Source organism: Elephantulus edwardii, unplaced genomic scaffold, assembly GCF_000299155.1.
Source record: "Elephantulus edwardii isolate Elephantulus edwardi_28Jun2011 unplaced genomic scaffold, EleEdw1.0 scaffold00044, whole genome shotgun sequence".
NCBI lineage: Eukaryota > Metazoa > Chordata > Mammalia > Macroscelidea > Macroscelididae > Elephantulus > Elephantulus edwardii.
Window position 1 is genome coordinate 11,190,977 of NW_006399794.1, and position 22,202 is coordinate 11,213,178.

At 37.0% G+C, this 22,202-nt stretch overlaps 1 protein-coding gene and 1 pseudogene across 1 annotated transcript; both read left to right on the forward strand.

Annotated features, from left to right (window-relative positions):
* The first annotated feature begins 4,966 nt into the window (after window positions 1-4,966).
* Window positions 4,967-5,906, forward strand: LOC102856565 (annotated as a pseudogene).
* Window positions 5,907-19,632: 13,726 nt separating this feature from the next.
* On the forward strand, window positions 19,633-20,574 carry LOC102856965 (olfactory receptor 52E1-like). The gene has a single exon (XM_006885510.1). The coding sequence runs from the start codon at window positions 19,633-19,635 to the stop codon at window positions 20,572-20,574; it is 942 nt and encodes a 313-aa protein (XP_006885572.1).
* The last annotated feature ends 1,628 nt before the right edge of the window (window positions 20,575-22,202 follow it).

Sequence of the window (22,202 nt, forward strand, 5' to 3'; positions counted from 1 at the left end):
AAAAAGAATTAAGTTAGAGTAAGGATGGCAATGGATTTATAACTGCTCAAGCTAATAACACTATATCGTGTCATGGAGGATGAATAGTGGAAATGTATCCACATTTACAACATTCCTCTTATCAAAACCATTTATGGAAAATAGGTACTGCATTGGAACATGTATTTCTGGATTGGGAATTATGATATTGTTAATACTTTTAGCTTTAAGCTTAAAAGGATTATCTATTTATGATGACATCTAATCTCACTGGAAAAGGAATTCTTCCAAATATCAGAGTTTTGTCCCTCCAATTACCCAGAGGGAGTTCCAGTGCATGCAATTTTCACTCTGGAGGCTGTGACTACAATACAATAAAAGCTGCTTGTCTAAACAGAATTCAGAAGGCGGCAAGGGGAAACTTGCTAAATTCTAAGTGTTTTTGCTGGTTAGTAATGTTTAAAGACCATGAATTCTTATCTTTAGCCATCTGAGCACAAGGAGGCTGTGTTAGGTGATAGGAGAGGAGGAGACGGAAAACTACTGATTGAGAAGCAGGAGAAGGAGAGATGACTGCCAATTTATTAATATAATATCTTTATAAGTTTGCAAATTTATTATTGCCAGTATTCATCCTTACACAGATAAAATATTTGAAAAACTTCCTACCTTTGTGTTCTCCAAATGTATGTTTACCATCATCTGCTTTCTAGTCTCTGCCATAGAAAAAGGGCACTCATCTGTTAAATTGTTGTGCTCCTCATTCTCTATTAATTAACCCTATTTTTCAATTACACTGTTTTTTAATCCTAATTTGAAAATTGAATGAGTGATATCCAGCCCGATCTCCTGTTTGGCATAAATTAACATCCAGGAAGTATCCTTTAATCATTATAAATCAAACTGTTTGTTTCAATTCCTCATTCAGAAGACATTTCAAATAACTTTGGAATGGTGAAGTTCCCAATGTCTGTGAAAATGTCTAAAAGTAAGTTTGATTGTTTTGTTGGTTGTTTTGTTTTTTTTCTTTTATTAAATTGATCCTATCATAAACTTATTGCAATATACTCTTTCAAAAGTTGTTTGTTTTTTTTATCATAGGCAGATCATTCTTCCCCCATTAATTCATTGTTGCACTTTTCTCCCTGCACCGCCTCCCCCGCCCCCAGTTCACTCTTCTGTTTGAAAAGTAAAATTATTTCATTGTTATAATATCTCTCCCCCAAGTCCACTCCCTTATGCAGCATTCATTCTGGACTCCTGTCATGACAATAATACTTAATCATAGATCCCTTTTAAACAGTTCTCTCCCTCACCTGTTTCATAATTTATACATAATTTATAAAGTATACATAATTTATAAAAGGTTGCACAAGATTGAAAATGTTGTATGGGCTATACAGAAAGTTATGTCAGAAGCAAATTAACCACTACTTTTGTTTTACCATGTTTTCTAAGCAAAAAAGGAACTCATGACCTAATCCTAAGGGAGTTTCCCTGCTAACTAAAAAGCTGCACTTCTCTGGTGGTTTGGATATATCCGTAACTCACAGGAAAAAAATGGCCAGTCTCGTCCTTTATGACTTACAGCTCTACAAACCCTTTAGAGGGTCCTCTATGAGTTAATTCTAACTTGAGCAATGAAAGAGACTATAAGAAATATATAAACTAGTTACTGTGACTGCACTTTCTAATGATCCATCTTAGGCCAGGCGTGCTTTGCAACAACATTGTAATAGGGGCATTTTAGTTTTGTTTCACAGTTGAGAAACTTTAGACTGAGGAAAGAGAAAGAATTCAGCTAAGATCATACATAGGACCAATAAACAGCATACTTTCCCCCTATTCTAAGTGTTTGATTCTAAATGTTGTGTCTATATAAGTTAGAATCTCGAGGTGGTCCAAATATCATGTTTAGCTTTTAAGCAGAGAAGAGTTAAGCTACACAGAAGCAACTTGAAAGAAAAATCTATGTATTAAAACTTTATTAACCTAACTAACATATCTAGAAGTGAGTAAGTCTTTCCCAACATTCTGAACTCTATTTGCTTAGGGAGGTGGCTTTTGAGAAATGTAGCCATGCCCTCCAAGGTTAAAAACTTCTGGGGAAAAAAATAAAAAAACACCAATGAAATAACCAAAATTCCAGTCATTGAAACTGTGGAACACACTTTTACCCTGACAAGATGGGATCACCATGAGTCCGAGTCAACTAAATAGCAATTAGTTTTTGTTTTTTCTTTTTAATATGTGTTAAATTAGCTAAATTCAAATCATAGAGAAGAAATCCCATGATACTATTCTAGCTCTCCAAATCCCTCAAGTAAAATGGCACCCCCTTGTGGGTTTGCTTTTCTGCTCATAGCAACGATATTTTCTTCATCGTTTTCAGCAATTTCCTAAGAGTTTGTCTTTTATTCTATTCCATTTAATTAATTATTTGTCTTTGCCTAACAATAGTAGCAATCTCACTTGAGACCCCCCCTTGCAAATCCATCCAGTTCTCTTCTGCAAGTTAGAAGACAGGGATCTAGTTATGTATACTGTATTTCTTGTCCTATGTGGCAATTCTCTTTAATTTGGCAATTTGTATTTGTAATATGTACTTCTAAATGTCAGAACTTATAGAGCTTTCATAATAATATATCTATCTCATAGTCTTGATCAAAGTATGCTGAAGATGATAGAAACTGTAAGCAACTAAAATTAGTAAACAATAGTAACGGTTGAGAGTAAAGAGTGATGCATTTAAATTACTATTAACTTACTAACTGGAAGATGCTCAAAAGATACATTGGCATATGTCTATAACAGTAGCCTCAAGCATATCAGAGATTATAAGAATGGTACAGGATAGAACAAGGTTCAGATCTGTTATTTTTAGGTTAGCTATAAATTTGGCTGGGCCTGACTAAGTTTGGAAGCTGTTGGATTCTAGAAGGTGGGCTCCGTTTGTTTTGGTTGAGGGTCGGGTGTGGACTGTTAGGTTGTTTTTATTTCCTTCACAACCGTGTATGAGCTGATTGGATATGCTGTACTTGGCTAACAATGAGCTGTGGGCTGGAAGCCTCTTGTTTAAGTCAATCAGGACCTGGTGAGTGGCCCTGTGTATTTAATAGTTGGTTGGGTCCTCTGGCTGCAGCCCAAGGGTCTAGTGTTAATTGTGTTTGGAATGAACATTCTTCTAAGTGGTACAGCACTGCTCTATCACTTTGCTATACAAATAACTTGGGGTTGCAGAGATGCTGAATGCTGTGACATTGGTGTGTCAAATTCCACAATGGTTACCTATGATGGATGGTGTTTGGTGGAGCTCTCAGATTAAGACAGGCTTAGAAGCAGGAGTGGCATTCACTTCCTAAACAAAATGTCTCTAGAAATCTATGATATTAGAGAAATGCCAATAGTTATAGGACAAAGTTCACTATGAGTCATGTTTGACTTGATGGCACTTAACACGAGTCATAGTAAACTTGATAGCACCTCACCATAATAACATGTGACCATTTTCTGATCTTCTATAAATTTGAATATTGATATTTGTCTGTGCTAACTTTGTTTGTTTCTTTAGACATCAGATGACGACACTTTAAAAATTACAAGGTTCTATTTGCCTATAACAAGGCAGAAATGAACAATGAGAATAAATCATTATAAGTGTTGGAACCAGAGGATCATCCTGAGATGAAGTTCATTGTGACTTCCATAATACAAAAGTAAAATAGACTTAAATAACTTGTTTTAGCAAGAAAGGAGAGATAGGAAAACAACTATTAGATAAGAATTATGGTATAAGTATTCAAGGTATACAAGGAAGTAAAATAATCTCAAAAAATTCTCATTTGCTTAATTTCAAGTTTCTTGGATAATTTCATTGAATATATTCAGTTCAGATATGTGATATATATAGAATTAGATTGACTGTCATCATGTTTATTCTGTATTCCTAATTATTTGTCCACAAAGTACATAGTCATGAATTCTTGATTTAAACAACAAATATTTTTCGATGTATACTTTTTATATCTAAAGACATATGTATAGCTAATATATGAGACATATGTATAGCTAATATTTGTTGAAGTAAAATGTCAAATGTCATAGAATGGATATTAATGAAAAGATTGAAATTAAAATAGTCCCTATAGTTCTCAGCTGAACTAAACTCGAGTTTCTATAGTTCTCAGCTAAGTTAAACTCAGGAATTTTTCCATTGTCTCGAGTAAAGCCCCACACCCATGTATCCAGGGCAACAGTATTTCAAGAATGGCTAGCAGAAGGGCACAGCAAACAAGCAGAGGTTGTTTCTCAACTGATAACCCATGTGCCTTTGTTTCCCGACTGATAACCAATGTGTCTTGTGCTTTTCCACTGCCCTGGAGTTTGAACTCATTGTATACTTAAGAATTTGTGACACCACCCTATAGTTAAAGATCTATCTAACTGCTACATGTGCTACGTGACTGCCGCAAGTGCTACGTGCAAAAATGCTGTGTAAACCCTGAGCGAACACTGAACCAATGAATTCAAACTGTGCTTTCATCACCCAATGAGAAGCTGATACCCAGCTGTATCCCCCTAAAGTGTATAAGAAAACCTAACTTTGCTTGTGGTCCGGCTCCTTTATCTCTTGCCAGAGATAAGAGTCAGCCCGGAGCTCCGCAATAAACCTCTTATCTCTTGCTGTTGCATCAAGCCGGTGTCTTGGAGTCTTGGGTCTTCGCCGTCCACTCGGGACAGAACAGGACCAGCGGTTTGGGGGTCCTTCATTATGGCATGTGTGAAAATAAAGTGGCTACAATTTTATCATTACATGTTATGCACTTTTAGGCTCCTACAATGATATAAGTAGAACGTGATAGGTTTTCACTAATTTATTATTATTCTTCCCTGAGCAAAAGCCTCCAAATTAATGAGAGTACTTGGTCTGGGACAGACTGAGATAAAAACAAACAAAACAAAAAGCCCAAACGCAAAACTCAGAAGAATGGTCCCACTTAATACTACTCTATTTCATCCCTCTTCTTTCTACCTAATGGGTGTACCTGGCCTAGAAAATGTACACGTATGGATTGGCTTCCCTTTCTGTGCTGTGTACCTGACTGCTGTCCTTGGAAATATCTGCATACTCTTCATGATTCAGACTGAGAGTAGCCTCCATCAGCCCATGTTCTACTTCTTAGCCATTCTGTCATCTATTGATCTGGGACTATCCACATCCACCATCCCCAAGATGCTTGGCATCTTCTGGTTCAACCTAAGAGAAATAGTATTTGAAGGCTGCCTCATTCAGATGTTTTTCATCCACCTGTACACTGGCATGGAATCAGCTGTCCTTGTGGCCATGGCTTATGATACTATGTGGCCATCTGCAACCCTCTCCGCTACACATTGATGCTTACAGACAAGGTAGTATCAATCTTAGCTTTGATCATCCTCCTGAGGCCCTTGGCCATTGCAATTCTCTTTGTAGTGCTCATCCTTAGGTTGCCATTCTGTGGACACCAAATTATCCCTCATACTTACTGTGAGCACATGGGCATTGCCCGCCTGTCCTGTGCCAGCATCAAGATCAACATCATCTATGGTTTATGTGCCGTTTCTGTCTTGGTGTTTGACATCATAGCCATTGTCATATCCTATGTCCAGATCCTTCTTGCTGTCTTTCAATTGCCTTCCCTGATGCCCGGCTCAAAGCACTCAGCACCTGTGGTTCTCATGTGTGTGTTGTCCTGGCTTTCTACACACCTGCATTTTTTTCTTTTATGGCCCATAGGTTTGGCAAAAATATACCACGTTACATACATATCATTCTTGCTAATTTTTATGTGGTCATTCCACCTGCTCTTAACCCTGTAACCTACAGTGTCAGAACTACACAGATTAGAGAATGAGTATTGAAATATTTTCTAAGAAATAAAATATAACTTTTGTATTCATAAAGTGTAAAATATAATAAAATAGTAGTACTGATGTGTTGTACTGGAGAAGATTGTTGAACATACAGTGGACTCCCAGAACAAACAGGTCTGTCCTGAAGAGGGTGAAACTAAGCTGCTCCCTTGAAGAAAAGAGTTTGAAGCTCCAGCTCACATACTTTGGGCTCATGGCCAGGAGGAACTAGTCCTTGGAGAGGGACATCATGTGTAGAAGGGTGGAGGGACAGTGCAAGAGAGGAAGGCCCAGGATGAAATGGACTGACTCAGTGGGATTAGGTCTGTCGAAGATGGTGAGGTTGGCTCAGAATAGGGCAGGGTTCAGAACTAATGTAGGTAGGGTTATTATGAGTTGCAGGCAATATGGTGACACAAAACCCAACAATAGTGATGCTTTATTTTCCAATGGAAGAAAAACATCTGAAAGACAACTCTATCTATCTTGGGAGAAAGCTCACAATGCCAATGTTTTAGTGTATGATATCGTTTATGCAACCTGAGAACTACAGTGTAGTTCTCAGAACCCTATACTGAATACTGTAATTAAAGTGTTATATACATTTTTATTGTGTGGTATTAATAAATATCTCACATAAGGAATAAGCTCAACATTTAAACTACTTGTAACTGAACACATCACAATCTACAGGTGATTTAGTTTAAACCAAAATAAAGTGAAACAAAGCAATAGGGGAAAGCCCTACAAAGTACATGTTGCATTTAAACAAAAGTAATACGTCACCGTGACAAGTGCTGGTACTGAAATAATAAACATTTCACCATCTCCCATACTTCTGGATTTCTTATTTAAAAACAGTATTAATCTTCACTTTATTTTGTTAACTTCTAAAGGTATGTCACACTATGAAAATAATCACATGAGAAAGTCATGTATTTTTCACATGAGCAATACAATATTCACTTGTTAATTCAGTAAATAGGAAGTGGAAGTTGCATTGCTACCTAAAGGCGTTGTTTCTCTAGTGTTTTGATCCACTAGCGACTCCAAGAGAAAGATGGACAATCTCCTTCCCATGGTCCGTTGTGAGGCAGTTCCAACTTCATAGCAACTAGTCTTAAGGAGTTTATTTGTCTGTTTCCTTGTTTATTTAGTGGTCTTTCTAGCTTTAAAGATGTGTTTAGTTGTTTATTTGGTGGAATTATGTTTATGGATTCTGACTTTCAATAACCTCTTTTCAAGTTAACTATTCTATCATCTTTTTTGTTTCTTTGTTTGTTTGGTTTTTGGCCACATCATGGGAGTTACATTACTAAGCATAAATCACCAAGGATGGTCCAATTTAAGCATTACCCAACTGCTTTTGTGTCTTTTTATCCCCTGCTGTATATGTGTAATTTTGAAAATGGACCTCTAGATCCATGTAATGTCAATTGATGTTTTCTAGTTCTGCTTAACAATATTGGTATAATAAGTAGAAATTTATTAAGCAAAAAATGTAACTGTGAAATCATGGGAAGAAAAGCACTAAATTTTTAGCTATACTTACTATTTGACTTCTATTAACTTTTAATAGCTACAACAATGGAACCAAATGCAATAATGCTCATAATAGTAGCACAGGGTAGAATTTTATTCCATTCTATATAAAATCACAATGAGTTAGAATTGCCTCAATGCTAACTAACAAAGTAGAAGCTATAACTGAACAAATATTCATGGGAATTTTAAGAGAGAGCTGGCTTCAAAATTCTATTTTTGGATCTTCCATACTATTAATATGTTGCAAAATAAGCTTAAAATATTTAATTTTATTGAAATAAAAATATTAGATTTGTAAAAGCTTCCTCATCTCCAACCATCATGATGCTGCCATTGGTAAGAATCTTTGTTTTACTGACATTGAGATGCAATCTGCACTGAAGGCTATATTCCTTGATCATCTGCAACAAGTGCTTCAAGTCCTCCTTCCTTTCAGCTAGTAAGGTTGTGTCATCTGCATAATACAGGTTCCTGATGAGTCTCCCTCCCATCCTGATGCCACACTCCTCTTCATAGAGCCCAGATTTTCCAATAATTTGCTCAGCATTCAGATTGAATCGCTGTAGAGAGAGAATACAACTCTGACACAGTCTTTTCTCAATTTTGCTCCATGCAGAGTTCCCCTGCTCTGTTCACACAAGTCTCCTGGTCCCGGTATAGGTACCACATGAACACAATAAAGTACTCATTCTTCTCAATGTCAGCCACAACTTGTTATGATCCACACATTCAAATGCCTTTACATAGTCAATAAAGCACAAAGAGTCATTCTTCTGGTATTCCTTACTTTCAACAGCTCCCTCTTGCTTGGATCCATAATTAACACTCTTGGTACCAGCAGTCAGGAAATAAGGAGATATACTGCACTGGGAAAATCTGCAGTTAGTGACCTCTCCAAATTTGTGAGGGGTCATGATGCCAGTTTGAGGACTATAGTGCATCTGATTTAGGCCATGGTCTTTTTGGTTACTTGCTATGCATCTGAGAGTTGGACAATGAACATGGATGACAAAAAGAATTGACACCTTTGAGCTGTGATTTTGAAAAAGAGCATTGAACATCCCATTGACAGTCAAGAGAATAAACAGCCATGCCTTGGAGAGGGTGCAGGCAGAGTTCTCTTTGGAGTAAGGATGAAGGGGCTTTGGAGAAGGACATGATGCCGAGAAGGATGGAAGGTCAGTGAGGGATAGGAAGACCGTCAACCAGGTAGATTGACATAATGACTACTGCAATGGACTCTTGTGTGTAAGGAAGTGTGAGGATGGCACAGAATAGGACAGATTCAGATCTTTTGTTCATAAGGTTGCTATTAGTCATACTCAACTTTACAACAACAGCTTCCTACAATATGTCACTCAGTAATTACAGGTAAAAGTGCCTTCCCTGAACCACTACTGTTAAATTGCACTTATACCTAATCTATTCATTTATATAGTTTAAAGAATGTATTTTATTTTATACTGATACAATTATGTATTCAATAATACATAGTTAGTAGTTTTCTTTATTGACATATAAGGTATGTCTTTGGATAATGGACTTCCAACAGAAAAATCTTAGTCATTTATATATTAAAGGAGGCACTTGGTTAAAACCAAATGGAATAATATGTGGAAAAATATAAAGCTTTTTGGCATATATTATCAAAACAGGAAATTTACTTTAGAGGCTTTGAAAACTGACACTTTTAAAAGGGATTTTAGAATCTGTCTTTTGAATTATATGATACTAGTGTGACAAGGATATAATTCATCTCATCCAGGGTCTTCTCTTGCTCTAATCTTCTACCCTTCCAGGTATGTTGTCCAAGGATCAGTCCCTCCTGGCCACATGCCCAAAGTATGTGAGACAGAGTTTCAAAATCCTTGCCTCCAAGGAGCAACCTAGTTTCACCCTCTTTGGGATAGATGTGTTTGTTTTCTTGGCAGTTCATCGTAAGTTCAGTACTCTTCTCCAGCACCACAACACAAAGAAGTCTATGCTTTTTCTGTCACCCTTTGTCATTGTCTAGCTCTCTAATGCATAGCAAGTAATTGTGAAAGCCATGACCTGGATCAGTTACATCGTAGTCTCTAGACTGACATCATTGCTTTTCATGAGAGCCTAGAAGTATTTAAAATATTATTTTTAAAAAAGTTTATTGTTATCAATAATCAATGTCAAACAAATAGATAAATTTAAGAACATAAAAGAGCAACTGATAGTAGTGATGAAGAAATATGATGTAGGCAGAGAGTGCCTATAAACACAACCTGTATTTCAACTGAGGGAATTGGATGGGAATATTTGAAATAGGGACCTATAGTTGAATTTCTTTGTTTTTATCTGGCATCAGAAAATGTAACAACCTAAAATAAATAAATAAATAAGTACATATATATACTCTGGTGGCCTGGTGATGAGAAGCTACAATGCAATCCCAAAGGCATGTGGTTCAAATCCACCAGGTGCTCTAGAGGAGAAAGATTGGGAATCTCCTGTACAATTAACGGCCTTTGAAAACCCACTGGAGGGTCAGCTATTGGGGCAGTTCTAACTCAACTGTACTCAACAATAACAACATACATACACAAATAGATAAATAGTTAAAACTAGTTGCTGTTGGGCTGACTCTGACTCATTTTCACCCTATTGTGTCAGAGTGCTATGTGCCATAGGATTTAGTATAACTAACTTTTTTTGAAGTATATAGCCATTAGTCTTCAAAGCCACCTGTAGGTGTGCTGAACCTTTAGTTGGTTAACCATTGAATATAGTAAACATTTTCACCATACATGGACTCCTTAGTGTCTTTGACATGGCATGGTATTCAGAAAGAGATGCTAGAAGTGGAGGTCAAGTTATATTTCTTATTAACCACGTGATCTTTGCCTAGATATAAATTTCGTTACTTACAAAAGGAGACAAAAATGCCTACATTGCCAGGTTTCTGCAATACATGCAAGGACTAAAAAAGGATCTTTAGAAAGCCATTGATATGTTGCTTAGAGAACATTGTAAAACAAAATACTCTTATAAATTTGATAACTTTATGTATAACCCTTAAATTGTGACTTACCTTGAGAAGAATGAGAATCCCAGAATATTTAATTGTACTCAAGCAAAACCTATAAGTAGACCAGAAATTTGTTGTATGAATAGGGCAAAGGTAATTCTGCATGGTTCAAAATCAAGAAAGATGTGTGTCAAGGGTGTATCCTTTCTCCATACCTTTTCAATCTCTATGTGGAACAGATAATTCAGGAGGCTGGACTATGTAAAGAAGAATGTGGCATCAGGATTGGAGGAAGATTCATCAACATCTTGCTTTATGCAGCTGGCATAGTATTGTTCACCAAACTGAGGACGACTTGAAGTGTTTGCTATAGAAGGTCAAGGACTGCAGTCTTCGCTATGGATTGCATTTCAATGTCAAGAAAACAAAATTTTCACCACTGGGTCAGCTGACATAATCATGATAAAGGGAGAAAAGAATGGATTTGTCAACAATTTCATTTTACTTGGATCCACAATTAACACCCATGGTGCCAGTAATCAGGAAATCATGAGACATATTGCATTGGGCAAGTCTGCTGTCAGGGACTTTTCCAAATTACTAAGGATCAATGCTGTCAGTTTGAAGACTAAGATGTGCCTGATTTAGGCCATGGTCTTTTCAATAATTTGCTATGCATCTGAAAGCTGGACAATGAAGAGAATCACATGAAGAGAAAGGATACTTTTGAGCTGTGGTGTTAGAGTAGAAGAAAGTGAAGTCAGAATGATGCTTGGAAGCAAAGAGGACAAAACTTTTTCTCACATACTTTGGGCATATTGTTAGGAGTGGCTATTCTTTGGAAAAAAAAATGGCTTAGAAAGATGGAGAGTAGATATGAAGACCCTTAAGATGCTGGATTAATATAGTAACTATAGCAATGGGGTCAAATATGAAATGATGGGGATGACAGAGTATAGAATACAGTTTAGATTTGTTGTTCCCAGAGTCATAGTCACCTCAGCAGCACCTAACAACAACACTGACCTCCACCAAGCCACCAAGCAGAATATAAGAATACAAGATATCATATGCCATTGCTTCCCATTGAAGACTGACTGAAAAAAATTCCATCAACATGGAAAAGAGATGCTGTTTCACAGTAACCATCTATACACAGAGTTAGGTTTTCAGAAAGTTGGAGACCCAGTGAGCAGGGATTCAAATAATCCTTCTAACGTGTAAAGAGAGAAAGTAGTCTACGTACAATGGATAGGTAAATACCCTAATATCCCATTGGCTATCACATACACAGCCACAGAGAACAAGCCAAATGTAAGCATTAGAAACCATAGAAAAACTAGAAACAGAAATCCAGAATAGCAAGACTAACAGTCCAGAAGTTGGCAACACATGGTACTTAAAAATCATAGTGACCCAGAGCAGCCTGAGAGAGAAAATGCTCCCCTGAGGATAACCAGGACCATCTTCAGACCGGAAGCAGCCAGGCAGAACCGCCAGAACCATCTTTGTTGGGAGAAGCCGGTAGTCTCAGGTGGGTTTTTCTTTATGTCTGCTCACTTGCTTTCTTTTTTTATGATTCTCAGGTGGTCTTGTGGTAAGGAATTTCCCAGCAGTTCCACAGGAGCAGGATTGGCAATTTCCTCTCATGTGATTAACTGCCTATGAAAACCTCCTGGAGGGACAGCTATGGGTCAGTTCTGACTCAATGACACACACACACACACACACAACCACAAAAGCATTAGGGGTGCAACATTTATTAGTCAGTTTGTTGTATTGGGAGAAGTAACTTGTGCGGTTGCCACTTCCTTTTTTAATTTGTGTAAGCATATGCTTGCTTGTTCACTGTTTGCTCTTATGAGTATAGTACTTCTCTCTTAGTTGATGGACTGAAGAACTTCCAGATTGAGACAGACTGGGAACTGGGCTTTGAAAATCTTCTTTCTAATTTATACTGTTGGTTTATGGCCCTTTAAAAATGTTATCATTGTCAATGCCAGTTTGATCTTGACTGAAGGTGCAGATTATTATAAAAATGTTTATTTCTGTTTTCTTGACTGTATAAAGGCATTCAATGATGTGAACCATAACAAAATATAGGTGCTACAATGAAGAATAGGAATTAAAGAAACACTGTTTTCATATATGCAACATCATATTGTTGCAATGTGCTGCTGAGTTGCCTGTGACTCTTAGCCACCCTATATGCACAATAGCTTTGAATCTTGCCCTATTCTGAGTCAATCTCACTGTCTCTGCCCCAGTCACTGTGTTGATCCATCTCACCCAGGGTCTTCCTCACCTGTCCCGTCCCTCTACCCTTCCAAGCATGATATCCTTCCCTCTCCAAAGATCAGTCCCTCTGGGCAACATGTCCAAAGTATGTGAAACTGAGCTAGGTGCCCTCAAAATGAGTATGACTCATAGTGACCCTTTGAACAGCAGTACTTTGTCCTATTCTGTACCCTGTCAATCCATCTGGTTGAGGATCTTCCTCTCTTTCACTGACTCTCCACCTTTCTGAGCATTATGTCCCTCCCCACAGAATAGCCTCTTCCAGAAACATGCCCAAAATAAGAGATGAAACTTTACCATTTTTTGCCTCCAAAGACTATTCTTCTTGTTGTTATGTGCTATTGGGTCCCCAGTGACTCATAGTGACCCTGTGTACACTAGCTCTGAAACCTGCCCTATCCTGAGCCAATCTACTTAATCCCATTTCTCCAGTCACTTGAGTCAATCCATCTCATCCAGGGTCTTTCTCTCCTACACGGTTGCTCTGCCTTTCCAAGCATTATGTTCTTCTCTAAGGACTGATCCCTCCTGGACACATGCTCAAAGTATATAAAACAGAGCCTCAAAATTCTTGCCTCCAGAATGCAGCCTGGTTTTGCATCTCTAGGACAGATCTGTTTGTTGCCCTGGCAGTCCATGGTATGTTCAACACTCTTCTCCAGCACCACAACTCAAAGACATCTATTCCTCTTCTATCATCCTTAGTTATTGTCCAGCTCTCAGATGCTTAGCAAATAATTGTACAGACCTTAGTCTCCAGACTAAGACTGACATCGTCATTGTTCAGGACTCTAGAGAGGTCACTGACAATAGGATTTTCCAATGCAATTAATAGTTTGATTTCCTAACTGCTGGTGCCAAGAATGTTGATTGTGGAACTAAGCTAACTGAAGTTATCAACAATCTCAACTCCATGCTTTCTCCAAGATACATCTGTTTGTTCTTTTGCCAGTTCCTGGACTATTCAGTGCTCTTCTGTAGTACCACAGTTCAAAAGGCATTAGTTCTTCCTGTCATGCTTACTCAATAGTTCAGCTTTCAGATGCATAGCACGTGATTGAAAAGTCATTCAGCATGGCTGGAATCAAGTGTACCTTGATCTTCAAACTGATGTCATTGCTCCTCAGTAATGTGGAGAGGTCCCTGACAGCAATGTTTTGACAGAAAGAAAAAGGAAGATAGTGCATGTTTTAAAACTAGTAAAGTTATTATGTGTCAGGATTGTAGTCTTTCATCATAGTTACTCAAAATGTATGCTGAGCAAACTATCTGAGCATTAGATTAACAGAATGACACATTAACAACCAGTAGCATGCAGACCTCACATCATGCTTGCTGGAACTGACGAGTAGTTGAAAAACTTATTGATAAAGATCAAAGACTTCAGCTTACAGATTATAGTATAATATAAAGGGAAAGAATCCTTTCTATTGGATCAATAAGAAACGCAATAATAAAAGGAGAAATGAGTAAAGCTGTCAGGGTTTGCATCAACAACCGTTGGATGCAGCTGTCAAAATCTCAGATAGACATTAACATTTGCTTTCAAAAACACCATTTTGAAGTCTAAAGGTGCCTGACCCAAAGAATTGTCTTTGTCTGATTTGTGTGAAAAACTGAACAATGAATAAAGATTGACGAAGAATTGATGTATTTGAATTATTCTGTGGGTAAGAATATTAAATATATCATTGACGGTCAGAATAAAGAATGCATCTCTTTTATTAAATTGTGTTAATATGCTACAAAAACCTCTTTAAAGTGCAAAGAGGAAAGATGTCACTCGAAAGACTAAGGTACACCTAACTCATGCCATGTTATTTTTGCTTTCATTTATGCATGTGAAAGTTTTAAGATTACTAAGGAAGAACAAAACAAGAATTTAATGCCTTTGAGTTGTGATGTTGGCAAAGAACTTTGGATATATCATGGACTGCCAAAAGAACAAAGAAATAATTCTTGGAAGAAGTGCAGTCACCAAAATTTCTTCGAAGCAAGGATGATGAAACTTCATCTCACATATATTAGACATGCCATCAGTAGGATCCAGTGTATCGAGGACTGCATGCTTGGAATAGCAGAGGATCAGTGAGGGAGAGATGAATTGATGCAGTGACCCTAACATTGGATTTAAGCACAGCAGTGCTTGTGATGCTAGTGGAGGATTAGACAAGATTTTTACCTGTTTGTTGTATGTAGTCTCACTATAAATTGTAGTTGAGCCTCTGGTGGCCTAGGAATAAGGCATTGCACTGCCAACCCAATGGAACACCATTCGAATTCACCAGCTGCTTCAAGAGACAAAGATGGACAATTTCCTCCTATGTGATTTACTGCCTCTGAAAATCTGCTAGAGATTTTCCTATGAATTGGGTCTATTTGGGGGGAACACACAATAAAAACAATGGCTTAAAAATGGTGCTAAGATTATAAACAATATTTACAAATTGACAGATTTAATAGATTTCAAATTTTAGTAAAATCTGTACATGATTTCATGGAAGTAATCAATGGAAAAGTAGTGGCAAAACTATTAATATCTACTGTGTAAATTTTTATTTTGACTGGGATAATTGGGATGGGAGTGTCAGAGACAGTGCGATTGGCACAGGACAGGGCTGAGTTTAGGGCTGTTGTACATAGGGTCGCTATGAGTCGCAGGCGACTCAACGGCACATAACAACAACAACAACAACAACATTGCTTCCAGGGAATTTTCAATCTGACAAAATGGCAAGTCAATGTGATGTAAAATTGTAATGCATTTTGACACTCGTTCTTTTATCCTATGTGTATGTCTGTGTGCATGCGCCATTGAATGCATTCCAAATAATATGAGCCATCTGTTAGGACAAAGTAGAAGCGCTCTATAGAATTCCCTCTAATCTTTGCTCTTGTGGTTATGTACCCTCTAAGCAGAAACGACTTATAAGTGATCTTCTAGTTGGTTCAGAGGCAGCAAATCACACTAGGAAATTGCCCATTTTCCTTCAGCAAAGGAGGCTGTAGATTCAAACCAACTGCCTTTGGGTTGACATCACATGAGTTATAGTTCATTTTTTCATGTTTGAACACTAGAAAACCACACAAAATTTAACTCATTGCTATGAATCCAGTTAAACTAAATATCATGAGCTGATATGATTTTTTGTAACAGTAAAAAGATAAAATTTATATGGTACAGTTATTTATTATGAGACCTGGACTAGCCCTCTCTGTCATTCTCACTAATGATAATGAACTTAAACCTTATCCCAGGAAACCGGTTGGAAAATGTCTAAAGTTTCTGCATGCTATAAGACTGTTTTCCCCGTGTTGTTGTCGTTGTGTGCCGTTGGGTCGTCTGTGACTCATAGCAACCCTGTGTACAACAGCTCTGAAATCTGTCCTGTCCTGAGCCAGTCTCTTTGCCTTCGACACACCGACTCCCATATTCCCACCAATTACTGTATCAATCCATCTCATCTGGGGTCTTGCAAGTGCCTTTATTCTAAATTTTGAAATCTGGGTCTAGAATCAGGACATGAACTAACTCTACACATTGCTGTGTTGGTTACGTGCAGTCAAGTCACCTGTGGCCCATAGTGGCCTTATGAATAGTTGCTCTGAACACTGCCCTGGCCTGAGCCAGTCTTACTAATTCTGACACAACAACCCTCATTCACTTGAAAACTAGTTAACTCAGATCCCAGAACAAAGTAACTACCAATATCTCCAGGGGGTTCTAGCGCTTGCAGTTTTTACTCTGGAGGCTTTGGTTACAGTGCAATAAGAACCATCTCCCTAAGCAAATGGAGTTCAGAAGAAAATAGGAAAAACTTCCTAACTTCTACATGCACCTGATGGGAAGTAAGGGTTTAGGAGGATGAATTCTTATCTGTAGCCAGTTTTGAGCTCAAGGAAGAAAGTGGTAAGTGATGAGAATGGAAAGGGGAAACTGCTTGGAGAACAAGAGAAATGAGAACAAGAGAATTTACTGCAAAATGATCTTTTAGATATTTGAACAGTCACTCTTGTCTTCATTTTTACACAGGTGGAGGCAAACAAATCTCTATGTGTTGCTAATTTCTGTCTTCATTTCAAATTTTCTATCTTTCTAGCTTCAGGTCTCTTTCAATGAAATTATATTTTTAATCTAAATATTGTATAAAATACCCCTAGTCTGAACCTATGGTATATCAAAGCAAAATATGCCTCAAAGGTAAAATTTATCTTAAACCGTTCAAGCAGAAGAGCTGAATTAATGTTATCTGGTAAAATAAAGATAGTTAATTATCTGTATTCCTTTATCCAGAAGCTGTTGCTAACTATTTTGGAAAAGTTAATGTCCAGAGGTTCATGTCAATGACTATAAAATACCTAAGGATAAGATTTTCAGATAAATTTAGCTGTAAATTGCTTATGATGCACTTTACTTAAATATTTATATGAAAATAAAGGGAGGTTTCAAATTATAGTATGATATTATCTATTTTAGGGTTTATACTGAAAGTGTAGCACGTGTGACATTACCAAATTCACCAGAGCTTTTTGTTTAACAATGTTCTTAAATAACAGATCAACTATTTTATAATCATCTTTCTTGATCCATGTATACCTTGTAATGATGTCAGAATGTAGGTATTTTGTCTCCTTTCCTAAGAAATTTAGATGTAGGCAAAGATAGCAGATCACATAGAAACATAATTTAGCCTCAATTTTAGAATCTGTTTCTGAATATTGTGCCATGTCAAAGACACCAAAGATCACCTGGATAGTGCAAATGTTTATTACGTTCAATTGGTAGCGGAAATGCTCAAGACAGTCAGAGGTGGCTTTGAAGAACTGATAGCTATGTACTTCCAAATAGAGTTGCTGTTGTTGTTAAATGCTGTTGAGTTGTAGGCAACTCATAGCGACCCTGTGAACAAAAGTCCTCGACACTTGCCTGACTTTCACCCTTTCTCCAGGTTTATAGGGTTTCCAGAGGCAAGTTATTTTGGAAGTGCATGCCACTCCTGCTTCCAAGCTTGTTTTATTCGGGGGCTCCGCCAAACACTGTCCACCATGAGTAACCCTTCTTGCATTTCGCACATCAGGGTCACAGTGTTCGGCATCACAACCACCACGAGTTACCTCTGTACAGCAAATAAAGTTAGTGTTTTTTTTTTTTTAAAAAAAAATCTATGGGCACAGTTCTAATCTGAAACAGTGGAGTGAATATCAGGGTCAACTCAGCAGCAACTAGTTTCAATGATTTATTTATTCGATTATCGACCTATATATGTATGTATGTATTTACTTACTTACTTAGGGTCTGTGATCTAATGCCAAATAATAGATGAAGTCCAGTTATAGGTTCCTCTTTCAAATATTCTCCTCTCAATCTTCTATATTAAAATACAATATTTTTGTATATATTTGCTTATGCAAATATATTTTCTCCATCATTACTTTAACTACTTGTGAGTTATTCTTTTATGCTCTTAACTTTGTTATTTATCTGATGTTAATTAATAATAGCAATATAAAGTCAACCTTATCTTTCAAATACTTTCAGTCTCTTATGCAATTTGAAGATTGACAGTAGCTTGTGTTTCTGTTTGCAATCTTCCTAAATTTGATAGTTTATAATTAGACTGAGTATTTTTGCCTACCAGAACCTTGGCTTGCTGTCACAATTATCTTTCTTTTTATCTATCTACCTGTGTAATACTTTAATAAATATATGTTTATAACTAATAAAGTAATAGTTAATGGAAGCAATTAAGTGTAGTGAAAGACAGGAGAGATTGAGTTCAAGGAGTGTTGTGTATAAATTAACTCAATAGCTGATTATCTTGTGATGTTTCATAAATGTGATTTTGGTCCATATTAATGTATAATATTTTGTTTCTTTCCTTAGCCCACAGCACAAAGACACTTCAAAGTGAAAAGGGTATATTTGCCTATCATCAAAGCAGAAGTGAAAAGAGATGGACATGTTCTAGTATAAGCAAAACTGGATAGAAGGTGTCCTTAATAAAACATCAAGGCAGAGTAAACCTTTGATTTTTACATCAACAAGAAAGAGATAGAAAAATTGCTATGGATGAGAAATAGTCTTGGGGTTTAAACATTAGAAGTCTTGTACGGATCTAACATGGTTTTAAGAAGTTCTGGTTTGCTGTTTCTGATTCCTTTTAGGATTGTGTTACATACATAAATTCAGCTTGGATATGCAGCATATTTTTAATTTTTTTGACTGCCATCATGGTTACATTGTGTTCCTTGTTATGTGTCCATATAATATGTTATTAAGTAATTTTCTGTACAACAATAAACGTCACAATAACTTTATACACAAAGTGGTATAAGAACTTTATCTTAGAAATCACTGCGTGCATTGAAATCACCGATTGTATACATTCTTAATTATTGTCTTGTACTGTTGAGTTGGAACTAACTCATACCTGGCCCTCCAGTGGATTTTCAGAGGCAGTAAATTGCAGAGATGGAAACTGTCCATCCTTCTCTTGTAGAGCAGCTGGAGGATTCAAATCGCACACTTTTGCATTGGCAACGTAATTCCTTACCACTGAGTTAAATGACATGTGTAAAGGAATCTTTTCTATTGCATTTTTTACTATCACTCTTAGAGACTGGTATATGTGTGGTAGATAGTCAATATTAGTTTAACTAAAATACTGAATTTAATAGAATGTATATGATGATGTCTGTTGAAATCAGGTAGCTACATTTTAACTTATTAAATTTTGTGTATTTTCAGGCTTCTAAGACAATAATATGGATATAATGTGATGGAATTTTTAGTTATTTTCTTCTTTTGTTTATTTTTATTATTATTATAAATATTTCACATGGAGGAATACAGAAGTTTCCCAGTGAATGAGAGATAGTTGGTCTGTGGTATATGTTGTTGCAAGAAAATCCCCAGAAGAATGGCCTCACCCAATATCACTCTATTCCATCCCTATTATTTCCTCCTTCTGGGGATTCCTGGGCTGGAAAGTGTACACGTCTGGATTGGCTTCCCATTCTGTGCTGTGTACTTGACTGCTGTCCTTGGAAATGTCTGCATACTTTTTGTGATTCAAACTGAACGTAGCCTCCATCAGCCTATGTTTTACTTCTTGGCCATTCTGTCATCTATTGATCTAGGATTGTCCACATCCACCATCCCCAAGATGCTTGGCATCTTCTGGCTCAATCTACAGGAAATCTCCTTTGAGGGATGCCTCATCCAAATGTTCTTCATCCACTTATGCACTGGCATGGAGTCAGCTGTGCTTGTGGCCATGGCCTATGATCGCTTTGTGGCCATCTGCAATCCTCTTCGTTACACACTGGTGCTGACAAACAGAGTGGTGTTCATCATTGCATTGGTAATTCTCCTAAGGCCATTGTCTTTCGCCATACCCTTTGTTCTCCTCATCCTTAGGTTACCATTTTGTGGACACCAAATTATCCCTCATACTTACTGTGAGCACATGGGCATTGCCCGCCTGTCCTGTGCCAGCATCAAGATCAACATTATCTATGGCTTATGTGCAATTTCTATCCTGGTATTTGATATCATAGCCATTGTCATCTCTTATGTCCAAATTCTCCGTGCTGTCTTTCGACTGCCATCCCATGATGCCCGGCTCAAAGCACTCAGCACCTGTGGCTCCCATGTGTGTGTCATGTTAGCTTTCTACACACCTGCATTTTTTTCATTCATGACCCATAGGTTTGGAAAAAACATACCACGTTACATACACATTCTTCTTGCTAATTTCTATGTTGTCATTCCACCTGCTCTCAACCCTGTAATTTATGGTGTCAGAACAAAACAGATTAGAGAGTGGGTACTAAAATACTTTTTAAAAAATAAAATGTAACTTATCTATTAAAAAAGAAGCCACCCTAATAAAAGGGTGACACTGATTCTCTAAGTCAAAATGAAAGGAAAATAGTTGGAAGTTATCCCAGACTATGTTGGAAGAAGATTCTCAATGTCAAATTGTTTTGCTTTGAAACCTCTTTTCTCAAATTCAGGACTAAGTAGTCTAGCCCATAAAAAAAATGCACATTTTAAAAAATAATGTAGATCCCTTAAGGGAATAAAACCAATACATTTTTCAGCTTCCATAATGACTAACACATCATATTCCAGAATCAGTGCCAGTTTTTACAAGGATTAAGTGGAACTAACCAACCAATCAGGAAGATAAAAAGGACAAAGATAAACTCTGTGTGCTGAATTTAAACAAAGACAGTGAGTCACCCTGCCTGAGGCTGGTTCTAAAAATAACAAGCAATAGGCAATATCCATTATCCATGAACTCCCCACCAAAAAAGAAATATATATTCTTGACTTTGCCATACTAATCTTTGAAGACATGGAAGCCACTGTGAACATGATAATCATGTGGGTAAGATCCGAGTTTTCTCCACATACCGATAGAAACTTGATAATCTTTGTAAATTTATAATCTGTATTACTTCAAAGACTTGTAGGGCTTTTTCCTACCTTTTTAAATTGTGTTTGACACCATTCTTCATTAATATTGTGTTTATGCAATCATTTCCATGCATTATGTTTTATAAAATCAATCCCCATTGGCCCTTACCCCTCATTGCCCAAACTTTTTAGGTCCCTTATGGATCCTTCCCATTTCCATTACTCCCTCCCTCCACTCACCAGACTGTTTGGTGAGAATTAGTTGGGGTGAAACCGCGGGGTTGCAGAGTTTACAGTAAAAACTAGTTTGGGTTTTTTTCCCTTTAATCTTACTGGTCTGTGACTTATCAGAATCTTTTTACAAAGAAACTACTCTTTTTGTATATGATTTGTCTCTGTGTTTCTCTTTCATGTTCCCTACGTACACACACCATTGGAGAGTTTTAGCATGGTCCATTGTTGTAATTATTGGTAACTTTCCAATTCCTGTCCTACTCAATTGTTTTGTTGGTTATTGTGCATGTGGACGAGGAAGGCCTATTGACATCTAGTTCCTTGCATAGTGCTTTCAAGTTCCATGTAGTGTAACTGATATTGTACATATAAATGACTTACAGGAAAATATATTTGTGAGATACCAAGTTAGGGGAAATGGAAGGTTACACTGTAAAATTCTCAGTGAGAGGAGATATATGTATATATATGTCCAACAAATAGGAACTGATTTATTGGTGATCATTAGGTTTTTAAAGGCTGTAAATTATGTAGGAGATTACCCATATTTCTTCCACGAAGCCACTTATGTTGCCAAACCAACACTTCTTACCGGCAATGCCAGAGTTTGCTTATATGTATAAAATATACAGTATAGTTAAATGTTCTATATAATTATATAATATATAAGGCTATATATTATATTAAAGAATATATATAAACATATAAAGAGATAGATAAGTAGATAGGTAAACATATAGATATATTTCTTGGTATGTTGTTGTTGTTGTTGTTGTTGTTATGTGCCGTTGAGTCGTTTCCGACTCATAGCGACCCTATGCACAACAGCCC

Bases quoted from the DNA above. Each gene is read 5' to 3' on its own strand.
- LOC102856965 (XM_006885510.1), top strand. From the start codon at position 19,633: ATGGCCTCACCCAATATCACTCTATTCCATCCCTATTATTTCCTCCTT.